This window comes from Cetorhinus maximus, chromosome 7 (genome assembly GCF_964194155.1).
Source record: "Cetorhinus maximus chromosome 7, sCetMax3.hap1.1, whole genome shotgun sequence".
Taxonomy (NCBI): Eukaryota; Metazoa; Chordata; class Chondrichthyes; order Lamniformes; family Cetorhinidae; genus Cetorhinus; species Cetorhinus maximus.
Genome location: NC_135885.1, coordinates 41,004,215 through 41,017,067, shown reverse-complemented (window position 1 = coordinate 41,017,067; position 12,853 = coordinate 41,004,215). Strand labels below are relative to the sequence as shown.

The window sequence follows — 12,853 nt, the reverse complement described above, 5'->3', positions numbered from 1 at the left end:
CAAATGAAAGCTTTAAAGAAAACTTAATAGCTCAAATTAAAATGGCATTCCCAGAGTTGATGATGTACTTCAGCACCCTCCCCCCACCCCCTGTGCCCACCGGTCACGGAAGACCTCAGGCATACTGACAGGCACTGTGTGCTCCCTGTCCAAGGTCATGCAGGCGTATACATAGCCACGGAAGAGCGGCAGGCAGCTGTTCCAATATAGTTACAACACTGGGATCTACCTGGCAAAGTGGAAAATTCCCAAATAATTCCTGTCCACAAAAAGTAGCACAAATCCAATTCACAATTATCGCCCGAGCAGTCTACACTCGATCACCAGCAGAGTAATGGAAGGTGACATTGACAGTGCTATCAAGCAGAATTTACTCAGCAATAACCTGCTCACTTCTGCTCAGTTAGGTTCGAACAGGACCACTCAGCTCCATACCTCATTACAGCCTTGGTCAAAACATGAACAAAGGCCTGAATTCCAGAAGAAGTGGGAGTGCTTGCCCTTGACATCAAGGGAGCATTTGACTGAATGTAGCATCAAGGAGTCCTACCAAAATTGAAGTCACTTGAAGGTGGAAATAGTTCCAATCACTGGAGTCATACCTTGCACAAGGGAAAATAATTGTATTTGTTGGGGGCCAATCATCTCAGCCCCAGGACATTGCTGCAGGAATCCCTCAGTGCAGTGTCCTAGGCCCAATGATCTTCAACTATTTCATCAATGACCTTCCCTCTATCAGAAGATTGTGCAGTGTTCAGTTTCATTTCACAATTAAGTAGACCATGCCAGCATGCTGCCAAACCTGGACAACATACAGACTTGGGCTGATAAATTCATGATAAGTAACAATTGTACTACAGTACACAAGTTTCAGTGAATGATCATGTATGACAAAAAAGTGTCTAACTCCCCTTGATATTCAACAGCATTACCATCACCAAATAGCCATCAGCAACATCCTGGAGATCATCATTGACCACCAACATTACTGGACTCACCAAAATAAATAAATACTGTGAATGCAGTAGTATAGGTCAGTAAGTGGGTATTCTACAGTGGGTGATTCACCTCCCAACTCCCCAAATCCTTGCCATATCTACAAGACACATGTTAGAATTGTGATGCGATACTTTCTGATTTGCAGCTCCAATAACATTCAAGAAGCTCAACACATCCAGAACAAAGCAAACAACACAAAGTTGATGGCATCCCAACCACCATCATAAGCATTCAATCTGTCCACCACTAATGCACAATGGCAGCAGTGTGTACCATCTACAAGATCACTGCAGCAACTCACCAATGGTTCTTCAACAAGACCTCCCAAAACTGCAACCTTTACCCCCGAGAAAGACAAGGGCAGCAAGCACCACACCGGGGTACTGTGAGCAGTCTGGACACCAGACCTTAGCAAGGACATATTGGCCTTGGAGGGACTGCAGTGTAGATTTACTAGAACAATAGATGGGCACCAACAGTTAAGCTAACAGGAAGCAAACGTCAATTTACTTGTTCTTCTTTCAATTTAATACACTGTATTTGTTGCTCATGATGTAGTCTTCTCTATGTTACATGCACTGGGGGACCACATTTTTTTTAATAAACATTCATGGGATGTGGCTATCACTGGCTAGGCCAGCATTTATTGCCCATCCCTAATTGTCCTTGAGAAGATGGTGGTGAGCTGCTTTCTTGAACTGCTGCAGTCCATGTGGTATAGGTACACCCACAGTGCTGTTAGGAAGGGAGTTCCAGGATTTTGACCCAGCAACAATGGAGGAATAGCCTTGTAGATGGTGGACAGGCTTTGGGCAGTCAGGAGGGGAGTTACTCGGATGCCTAACCTCTGATCTGCTTTTGTAGCCACAGTATTTATATGGCTAGTCCAGTTCAGTTTCTGGTCAACGATAACCCCAAGGATGTTGATAGTTGGGGATTCAACAATGGTTATGTCATTGAATGTCAAGGAGCGATGGTTAGATTCTCTCTTATTGGAGATGGTTATTGCCTGATACCTGTGCGGTGCAAATGTTACTTGTCATTTGTCAGCTCAAGCCTGGATATTGTCCAGGTCTTGCTCCATTTTGGCATGGACAGCTTCAGTATCCGAGTAGTTGTGAATAGTGCAGTACATTGTGCAAACATCAGCGAACATCCCCACTTCTGACCTTATAATGCAAGAAAGGTCATTGGTGAAGGAGCTGAAGATAGTTGGGCTTAGGACACTACCCTGAGGAACTCATGCAGTGATGTCCTGGAACTGAGATGATTGACTTCCAATAACCACAACCATCTTCCTTTGTACTAGGTATCTCTCCAACCAGAGGAGAGTATTCCCCCTGATTCCCATTGACTCCAGTTTTGCTAGGGCTCCTTGATGCCACACTTGGTCAAATGCTACACTGATGTCAAGGGCAGTCACTCTCGCCTCACTTCTGCAGTTCAGCTCTTTTGTCTATGTTTGAACCAAGGCTGTAATGAGGTCAGGAGTTGAGTGGCCCTAGCGGAACCCAAACTGAGCATCAGTCAGCAGGTTATTGCTAAGCAAGTGCTGCTTGATAGCACTGTTGATGACCCCTTCCATCACCTTACTGATATCAAGAGTAGACTGATGGGGCGGTAACTAATCAGGTTGGATTTGTCCTGTTATTTGCGTACAGGACATACCTGGGCAATTTTCCACATTGCTGGGTAGATGCCAGTGTTGTAGCTGTACTGAACAGCTTGGCTCGGGGTGCAGCAAGTTTTGGAATACAAGTCTTTAGTACTATTGCCGGAATATTGTCAGGGCCCATAGCCTTTGCAGTATCCTGTTCCTTCAGCCGTTTCTTAATAACACGTGGAGTGAATTGAACTGGCATTTGTGGTGCTGGGAACCTCTAGAGGAGGTTCTATCCATTCAATCCGTAAGCATGGCCCTGAGCTTCCTGTCACTTGTTGTTTCAATTCGCCACCTTGCTCTCACCCTCACCCTGACCTCTGTCTCCTTGTTCCAATGAAGCTCAACACAAGCTCAAGCAACAGCACCTCATCTTTCAGGTTAGCACTCTAAAGCCTTCTTGACTCAACATTGAGTTCAACAATTTTAGAGCATAACCTCCGCCTCCATTTTGTTCCTTTTTTTTGCTGGCTTGGTTTTTTTCTTTCTTTATTCCTTCAGACAGATGCTTTTGCTAGAATGGAAAACATACCAAATATCAGTATCAGTTCCCTCTCCCCTGCTCAGTCTTAAATTAGATTTCAGGAGAACACGTATGGTAATGTTTTCAATTTTCCTCTGAATGATTGCTGTGTCTTTTTATGTATGAAGTTACAGGCAGAATTTTCTGAGAAGTAGGCACTCACAGAGTGTGTGGATTTTCGGAAAACCTTTGATGTGTCACACATCATCTTCTGAGAAGTGATCTGAAGCATGCGAGGTCCTGCCATTGATGTCTGCATTCAAAAATTGTTACTTATTCTTCCCCTGCATGTGCCACCAAATAGTGGCAATCTGTGAACAAACAACTGCTGTGAGGCCACATTCCCTTAAACCCCCTCAACCTCCAACCACCACCCACCACCCCTTACATCTTCTCTGCCAATTCATGCCCCCCCAACCACTACCAATGGCCCCTTGTGGCACATGATACAACATAAAACCTCACTAACTGCTTTAAAGCCAGGTGAGAAGACTGATCGATTCAATTCCAGATCATGGAGGTGAAAGTATAACTAATTTTGCCATGCCCTCCCACCCCACCCCACATGAACTGGTAAACCTTAGTTTACGGAGAGTCAGATGGGACACAAAGTCTTGCTCAACAAAAAAGCTGCTGGGAGCTGCACTGTTCACTGTTAGGTATACACTGAGCTCGGATGTCCATTTGTTAGGAATACCAAAACTGAAATTAGCATAACACATTCAATTCAAATGGATTACAGGACTCTTTATTTAAATTAAGTAATAAACAGCTTAATAAAGTGGCAATAATAGCAGAAATACATCAAAGCTCTCTATCATTGGACAATAATTCTGTAAAATCTTTAAACACCAAGGAGGGATTAAACATATTAGAAAGGGAAAAGCCAGCAAAATTTATTTTTGACATTTTTTTTTTAAATATGCTTTAAACCTTCCCACAAAATGTTCACATTAACTGGTGGACTGAATTCCTTTGAAGCTTTGAAAATAGACATACTAAATCTGCAAAACATGATTTCTATGGGTTTCTAACAATATTATGAACCAGAATCAAAGAAACGTATCAAATGCCTTTTTTCACAATGATTTTTGAATAAACCAGCAATTCCTAACAACAACTGTCTTTATAATTTAGTCAAAAATATTCTGTCACAATCCTCAAAGGGTTACTTTCTGCTTTTCCTGTTGTCTGTTCAGGGAGCATCATTAAAAATGACTTTGTACAGATGCTTCTCTACTTTAGTATGTTGCATCTTTCTATTCTAAGTACACTGGCAGATCTGAGAATCCACAGAAATAATGCAGATTAAATTTCTGCATTTATAGATTAGTGTATAGTCTGTAATCAAACAGATTAAAGACATAGGTGCCAATTTTGGCAATCGAGGCAGCTAATTCAAGTTGGGGAAATTTTCTGACTTACTGGACTTGCCTCAGTAAAAAGTGCCCTGATACACACAATTTTTGCTCCGGGGGCCAGGGGTGGGATGGAGCCTGGCCTGCCAACCTTGGGAACAGGGCAATGGTGACCACAGGTTGGGTGAATGCCGAGGTGAGCTGGTTAGAAGGCTCGCCCCTGTTCTCTGGGGCTTTGTCCCAGTTGTGTTGGAAGATTCTAGGCGCTCTAGCCCTCATCCCTCACACCCCCTCACTCCTCATCCACCACCCATATACCTTCCATGCCAATTCATGTGCCCCAACCATCGCTAATGGCCCCTTATATTCTCAATGCCAACTCATGTACCTCCCCATGGTCCCTCATGCTGTCCATGCCAAGTTAATGCCAACTTCTGCCTCTTCAATGACCCAGTATGCACTATGTACGTAACTAATGAGCCACATAGTAACATTGGCAAGTGTGGAACTCCAGAGAGGGAGACAAAAATCACCCATTCACAAATGTTCTTTTGAAAAAAAACTTCTGGTCCTACAAACCTATGGAAGTGTCAATCGGACAGACCATTATCCAATAACAAACGCTTGAAACACATCACATTTCTTAATCTTTTCCAAATAAACCTCGAGACATTGACTAAAGAGATCACAGAAAAAACACTTATTATATAACCACTTAAAGATATCAATTAAGCAAAGTCAACAATTCACTTCAGTTATCAAAACAAAATCCGTTGCTGGTCTGGGCTTATAGTCAAGCCTCATTATGCGTGCTTGACTGTGAACCCAAACTAATAAAAACATTAGCTCGGCAGAGGCTTCTGTTTCGACAATTGAATTTTTGGCTTTGCTTGACTTTTTTTAGTCGTTCATGGAATCTCGGCGTCGCTGGCTAGGCCAGCATTTATTGCCCATCTCTAATTGCTCTTGAGAAGGTGGTGGTGAGCTACCATCTTGAACCCCTGCAATCCATGTGGTGTAGGCACACCCACAGTGCTGTTAGGGAGGGAGTTCCAGGATTATCAACCCAGCAACAGTGAAGGAATGGTAATAAAGTTCCAAGTCAAGATGTTGAGTGGCTTGGAGGTGAACTTCCAGGTGATGGTATTTCCATGAGTCTGCTGCCCTTGTCATTCTAGATAGTAGTGGTCTTGGGCTTGGAAGGTGCTGTCTAAGGAGGCTCGGTGAGCTGCTGCAATGCATTTTGTAGACGGTACACACTGATGCTACTGTGCATCAGTGGTGGAGGGAGTGAATGTTTGTGGAAGGGGAGTCAATCAAGCAGGCTCCTTTGTCCTGGATGGTGTCAAGCTTCCTGAGTGTTGTTGGAGCTGCACTTATCCAGGCAAGTGGAGAGTAATCCATCACACTCCTGACTTGTGCCTTGAAGATGGTGGACAGGCTCTGCGGAGTCAGGAGGTGAATTACTCGCCGCAGGGTTCCTAGCCTCTGACCTGCTCTTGTAGCCACAGTATTTATATGGCTAGTCCAGTTCAGTTTCTGGTCAATGGTACCCCCAGGATGTTGATAGTAGAGGATTCAGTGATGGTAATGCCATTGAATGTCAAGGTGCAATGATTAGATCCTCTCTTGTTGGAGATGGTCATTGCCTGACACTTGTATGGTGCAAATATTACTTGCCACTTGTCAGCTCAAGCCTGGATATTGTCCAGGTCTTGCTGCATTTGGACATGGACTGCTTCAGTATCTGAGGAGCTGTGAATGGTGCTGAACATTACGCAATCATCAGCAAATATCCCCACTTCTGCCCTTATGATGCAAGGTCATTGATGAAGCAGCTGAAGGCAGTTGGGCCTAGGACACCACCCTGAGGACCTCCTGCAGCAATGTCCTGCAACTTTGAGATGATTGACCTCCAACAACCACAACCATCTTCCTTTGTACTAGATATGACTCCAACCAGCGGAGATTTTTCCACCTGATTCCCATTGACTCTAATTTTGCTTGGGCTCCTTGATGCCACACTCAGGCAAATGCTGCCTTGATGTCCAGGTAAACACTCTCACCTCACCTAGAGTTCAGCTCTTTTGTTCATGTTTGAACCAAAGCTGTAATGTGGTCACGAGCTGAGTGGCCCTGGCAAAACCCAAACTGAGTATCAATGAGCAGGTTATTGCTAAGCAAGTGCCACTTGATAGCACTGTTGATGACCCCTTCTATCACTTTACTGATGATCGAGAGTAGACTGATGGGGCAGTAATTGGCCGGGTTGAATTTGAACTGTTTTTGTGTACAGCACATACCTGGGCATTTTTCCACATTGTGGAGTAGATGCCAGTGTTGCAGCTGTACTGGAATAGTTTGGCTCGGGGAGCAGCAGGTTCTGGAGCACTGACATCTTTAAGTGGTTGTAATAGGTTGTTCTTTCTGTGATTATTATTGTTATTATATGGCTCATATGAGATAGCATGGAAAGTATAAGGGGCCATGGGGGTGGGTGGGTGGCATGAGTTGGCACTGTGTTGAAATGGAAGGGGCATGTGGGCATTGAAGGGTCATTGGCAAGATCTTCTTAATTTACCATTCAAAAGGCTCCCGAATCCAGACTATGGTTCACAACCCCTCCAAGGGGCCGTGAGCCACGAATCATGGAGAAGTTGGCCCACCTCCATGAAAATTGCAGAGGGCTAGGAAATGCCCACCCCTGCAATGGAGCCGGAACAAGTGTGGAGCGCCCAACCCGCACCCTTATCCCGGACCAGCGAAAAATGGGGACAGCGGGAATGGGGGTGGGAATCCCAGAATCGGGTCCTACCCACCATTTTTACATGGCTTCAGAGTCACACTGACTCTACGAAAATCCGGGCCATAGTAACAAACCTCTAAACTAAGGAGTATATGTTTGTTGCATCAATTATAAAGCACGGTGTCAAAGAAAACAAAAATAGACACAATGAAAACAAAAGCAAAAACTGTTTAACTATGATTAACTCTACAATAACGAGATTCACATTAATCTTTGACAATTTAAATACGTGCCTCCTGAAAATACCATAAGTGCAAACAGAAAGTGCTTACCATAGGCAGTTTGCCAATAGCTTCTAAGTGTGAAGCATTGTCCATTTGAAATCCCAGTCAAACACAGTTGTGTGCAATTCTTATCATTAATCTTTTATATAGAGTTTACCAGCCAATTGGCAAGAAAAGGAACAAATGTAAAGGGGGAGGAGCTTTGAGAAAAAAGAAGAACCAGCCTCTAAATAGGTTTAAATACTCTTTGAATGAGAGAAATTTTAAAAGGTGTTCATTGGAAGTTTTTGAAAAAAATATTTGATAGAGGAGATAATATGTGAATTCCATTTCTGATAACTTATAACAATGAAAAAGCCTATTTAGGTAAACAAAAATATCTAACAGTTTTTAAACACTGACTGCCCTGAGGATTTTATTTAAAGTTATGTTTCATTTCTTTTTTGTGTTTGGCATATATGCATTTATAAAAATATTCATTTGGCACAATTTGTAGCTAGCCACAATCATAAGGCATGAGAAATTACTATAATGAAATATATATTAAACACACTGACTTTTTTATTAAATAAATGTAAGTGAATCCATAACCTGCACTTAACCCATAGTGTTAATAGTACTTTACAATGTAAATAAATGAAAAGTCAAACAAACAAATCTACTTACTGTGCTTTTGAACTATTTTGGGCACAAGGTTGCCATGCCCATAGAATTCTAGGAATAGGGATGCCATAGGCAGTGCATGACAGAGTCTGTTTGCTGCCCAATGGGTAGAGATCAAAGTTCTGAGTGGACACTGCCTTTTCACATATATGTGGTTTTACTGCAAAAACAAATTAATTAGAAAACCAAAAGCCAAATAGAAAAGATATGAAATCAAAATTATGCAATTTGCTAAATTACACCCTAAGGCCTTATTCACATGCTCAGACCCTAAGTGAAGAGAGTACCATCTTTGCAGTGTATTATATTCATGCTCTGTCCTGTTTGTCTCATCACAATTCATTTTTTTGTATTTGAGAAAAATAGAACTTTTCACAGTTATCTGTGAAGATACATACAGCAATCTCAAGAAAAGAATGCTGCCCTACAAAAAGTGTTTGAACAATCCTCAGGAGAGATGTTACAGTATTAAAGCAAATGAATGGCTGAATAACAAGAAAGTGTTCTACGTCCCAATTAGTTCAGCATTGCATTGCGAATCTTCTGCTCTTAATGAAGGTCGGACGTCCTCTGCTAACAATTTTACAAGTTCTCCGCATGTCATAAGCATGTTTTTCTTCTGTATTTCTGATTTTAGCAATGTCTCAAGTTCCTTAAGATCGTTAAGTTGCTGGATAAGGAAGTAAAAGTATGGGATTCATACTTTTAGGCTGTGTTCAGGCTCCTGCCATATAGTGCTCATTGGATTCAGTTCTGCACTCCTGTGGTACCCACTCCAGCAGCTGAACACTTTTTTTTGTTTTTCGTTTCAAAGCAGAATCTCACAGTTTTAGCAGTGTTACAGATAGCAAGGCCCTGATGCTATGTTGCAGGTGCCTGTACAGCAGGCTGCATTCACATGTCCCTGTTGAACCTTAATATACTTTTACGGTTGATTTTTCGGTTTTGTTTGACCTTTTTCCTCAAGGAATGATGGGCTTCGCCATGGACCTTCTTTGCTCTTTCTGGGCAGGATTTATTGTCTACATTGCTTCTCTTCCTGTACTTGTTGATAATGAAGCTCACAGACGACTTCGGTATTCCAGTCCTTCTGGATATTTCATGGGCAGACTTTTTACACAAGTGATAGTCAATAATGATAGCTTTTTGAAACTCTGAGAGTTGCTTCAGTTTTTCCATTCTGAGTAAAGCTGAGGCACCTAGGATAGCAAGAATGTGTTTTTTTATAGCGTCCACAGTTGCTCTAGAACATTGCCTAACATGGTTTTATGTCACTGGGTGATAACCACACAGGGATTGTCCAAATACATTTTGTAGGGCAGTATATAGTATTACAATTAAAACATACAATATTATACTAAGATTTTAAAGTGCAAAATATTGCTTTTAATACATGATTCTGGGAAGCTGGTCAGTGCTGGAATTTGCTAAAATCTTTGCTAATATATGGAAAGATTTAGGAACTTTTCACTGCCCTGATCTCCCTAAGAACTCTGCTCATATTATATTTCTTTTGCTTCATTAGGTTTTGCTTGGCCATACATTTAACCTTATACGGTGAAACCCGTCAACAGCAACCATCTATGGTTCTCACAAACAAACAATACCTTAATCACAGCATGCCCACTTGTACAGTTGTAACTAACTGCACCTCTGATACAACATACTCCACACACCATTACTTCTGCTTTTATCACCAAATGGGCATTATGGCAAGAAAGGCCACACTTCTTCTCCGCTCCTTCTTTCTCCTTGCTCTTTTGTTACTTTTACTCTATCTTCCAGCATCAGAAGAGTTCTTATATCATCAGGAACTTGAGTGCATATTATAGCAGCCATTTTTTGAAAGGATGTATAGGACATATAAGAACATAAGAACTAGGAGTGGGAGTAGGCAATTCAGCCCCTCGAGCCTGTTCCGTCATTCAATACCATCATGGCTGATCTCATTTCGGCCTCAACTCCAATTTCCCACCCTCTCCCCATAACCTTTCAACCCGTTACTAGTTAAAAATCTGTCTATCTCCTCCTTAAATTTATTCAGCGTCCCGGCATCCACTGCATTCTGAGGTAGTGAATTCCACAGATTCACGACTCTTTGAGAAAAGTAATTCCTCCTCATCTCTGATTTAAATCTACCACTCCTTAGCCTAAAACTATGGCCTCTCATTCTAGAATGCTCCACAAGGTGAAACATCCACTCACGTCTACTTTGTCTATCCCCTTTAGCATCTTATATACCTCAATTAGATCTCCTCTCATCCTTCTAAACTCTAACGAGTATAGGCCTAAACTGCTCAATCTCTCCTCATAAGACAAGCCCCACATCTCTGGAATCAATCTAGTGAACCTCCTCTGAACCGCCTCCAATGCAACTACATACTTCCTCAAGTAAGGGGACTAAAACTGTGCACAATACTCCAGGCGCGGTCTCACCAATGCCTTGTACAGTTGCAACAGCACTTTCCTATTTTTATACTCTATTCCTTTAGCAATAAATGCCAAAATTCCATTTGCCTTCCTTATTACCTGCTGTACCTGCATACTAGCTTTCAGCAATTCATGCACGAGGACACCCATAACCCTCTGCACTGAAGCATTCTGAAGTTTCTCTCCATTTAAATAATAAGTCGCTTTTTTATTCTTCTGACCAAAATGGATAACTTCACACCTATCCACGTTAAACCCCCATCTGCCAAATTTTGGCCCATTCACCTAACCTGTCCATATCCATTTGTAAATTTCTTATTTCTTCATTGCAACTTACTTTCCCACCTATTTTGGTGTCATCTGCAAATTTAGCTATAGCACCTTCTATCCCTGAATCCAAGTCATTAATGTAGATTGTAAATAGTTGGGGCCCAAGGACTGAACCCTGTGGCACCCCACTAGTTACAGCTTGCCATCCAGAAAAAGATTCATTTATCCTGACTGTCTGCTTTCTGTTGGTTAGCCAATCCTCTATCCAAGCTAATATATTATCCCTAACTCCATGTGATCTTATCTTGTGTATTAATCTTTTGCGCAGCACCTTATCAAAGGCCTTCTGGAAGTCTAGATATACTACATTTACAGGATCCCCATTATCTACTTTGCTTGTCACATCTTCAAAGAACTCTAGCAAATTAGTCAAATGTGATTTACTCTTTATAAAACCATGCTGACTCTGATGGATTGCATTTTGACTTTCCAAATGCCCCATTGCTACTTCCTTAATAATGTATTTCAACAATTTCCCAACGACAGACGTTAAACTAACTGGTCTATAGTTTCCTACTTTCTGCCTCCCCCCCTTTTTGAATTTTTCCAATCCACTGGAACCTTTCCGGGATCCAGGGAATTTTGTAATATTATTTCCTTTAAGACCCTGTTGTAGGCACTGCTATGTGTTGATTCTGATTACCATGGTGTTCACCATGGATACTTATAAAATCACTGATGAGACTTCAAATACCTGGTGACAATTACATGTCATTCGGTAACTACAAGGAGGTTTTTCAACAATAAAAGTAAATGGGAATTTTGTGGTCATTTTATTGGTAGGCAGTCATTGCTCATAAATGGTTGCTGTCACTGGTTTCACTGTATGAAGCAATCCTATCAGTTTCAAAGATGCTAGTATTGACTTCCTAAACCTAAACTCTTTTTTTTAAATTTCTAAGTTTGGGCTGCATGTTACTTAAAGCAACTAGCCACAATGTGTCCAACCAATTTTTACAAAATACAATTTTTAACTTTAACTTTCTTGTTCTTAAACTCCTTAAATTTTCCGTCTGTTGATTATTGCTGATATGATAAGCTTTGTGAGATTCAACTCCCCAGACAGAATCCCATCTGATGTAAGTGCAGGATGGAGAATCATGCCTTTTGTTCAGTATTTCCCTGATTTTAGAGTGACTGATCTTATTCACCAGAAAATCAGGAGCACTATAAATCGAATGAGGAAGTCAGCACAACTATTTCTCTGATATGTTGTCTCATTCAGTGAAACATAGGGCCAGGAATGGATCCTTACAAAATTTATTCTAATAAACTAAAATGGAATAAATATAATCAATTCACATACCAACTAACAGTGGAAACAAAAGGAGCTTCTTCACAATTTATACATTTGGGATTAAAAAATATGCTTAGCAACATTCCCTCTGGAAATTGTGCGTGAGTGGAAATTAGGTAAAGATTGCAATGGGCCCTTCTCAGCAGCAAAAAAAACGACTGTGGCGGGATATTATAAGAGTCATGGCACCATAAAATCAGACTCCGAAAATCACTGCCTCCTTAAGAAGGGCCCTGAAAATGGAGTCAGTCAAATGGCCCTTTCCAAAGCCATTCATAAAAGCACTTTGATTGACCAGATGATAATGAACCTGGTATACAGTACTGGAGTTGGACACGTTACTCGTTATAGTGGCTGGCACATTGTATGTTTCCTTTATAGGTTCTTCCAGGATGCTAAAGCAAAATGTCCATTGTACAGCTAAAAATTTGGCACTTGGGAAGACAGTCTTGGGAAAGGGGTGCTAGCATCTGGGCACAAGAATATGTGCTTATATATCTGGGGCGCAGTGGCTATCATGCTTGGGTTGCCAAGAACTGAACCTCCACACCCCTGACAATTTG

The 12,853-nt window shown here is 41.6% G+C and overlaps 1 protein-coding gene across 2 annotated transcripts in view; it reads right to left on the bottom strand.

Moving 5' to 3' along the window:
• Positions 1-12,853, bottom strand: part of flt1 (fms related receptor tyrosine kinase 1) — a 248,293-nt gene that overhangs the window by 142,817 nt on the left and 92,623 nt on the right. For both annotated transcript variants that reach the window (XM_078545377.1, XM_078545376.1), the window contains exon 10: positions 8,237-8,393. In XM_078545377.1, coding sequence (XP_078401503.1) covers positions 8,237-8,393 — 157 coding nt within the window. The remainder of the gene's footprint in view (positions 1-8,236; positions 8,394-12,853) is intronic.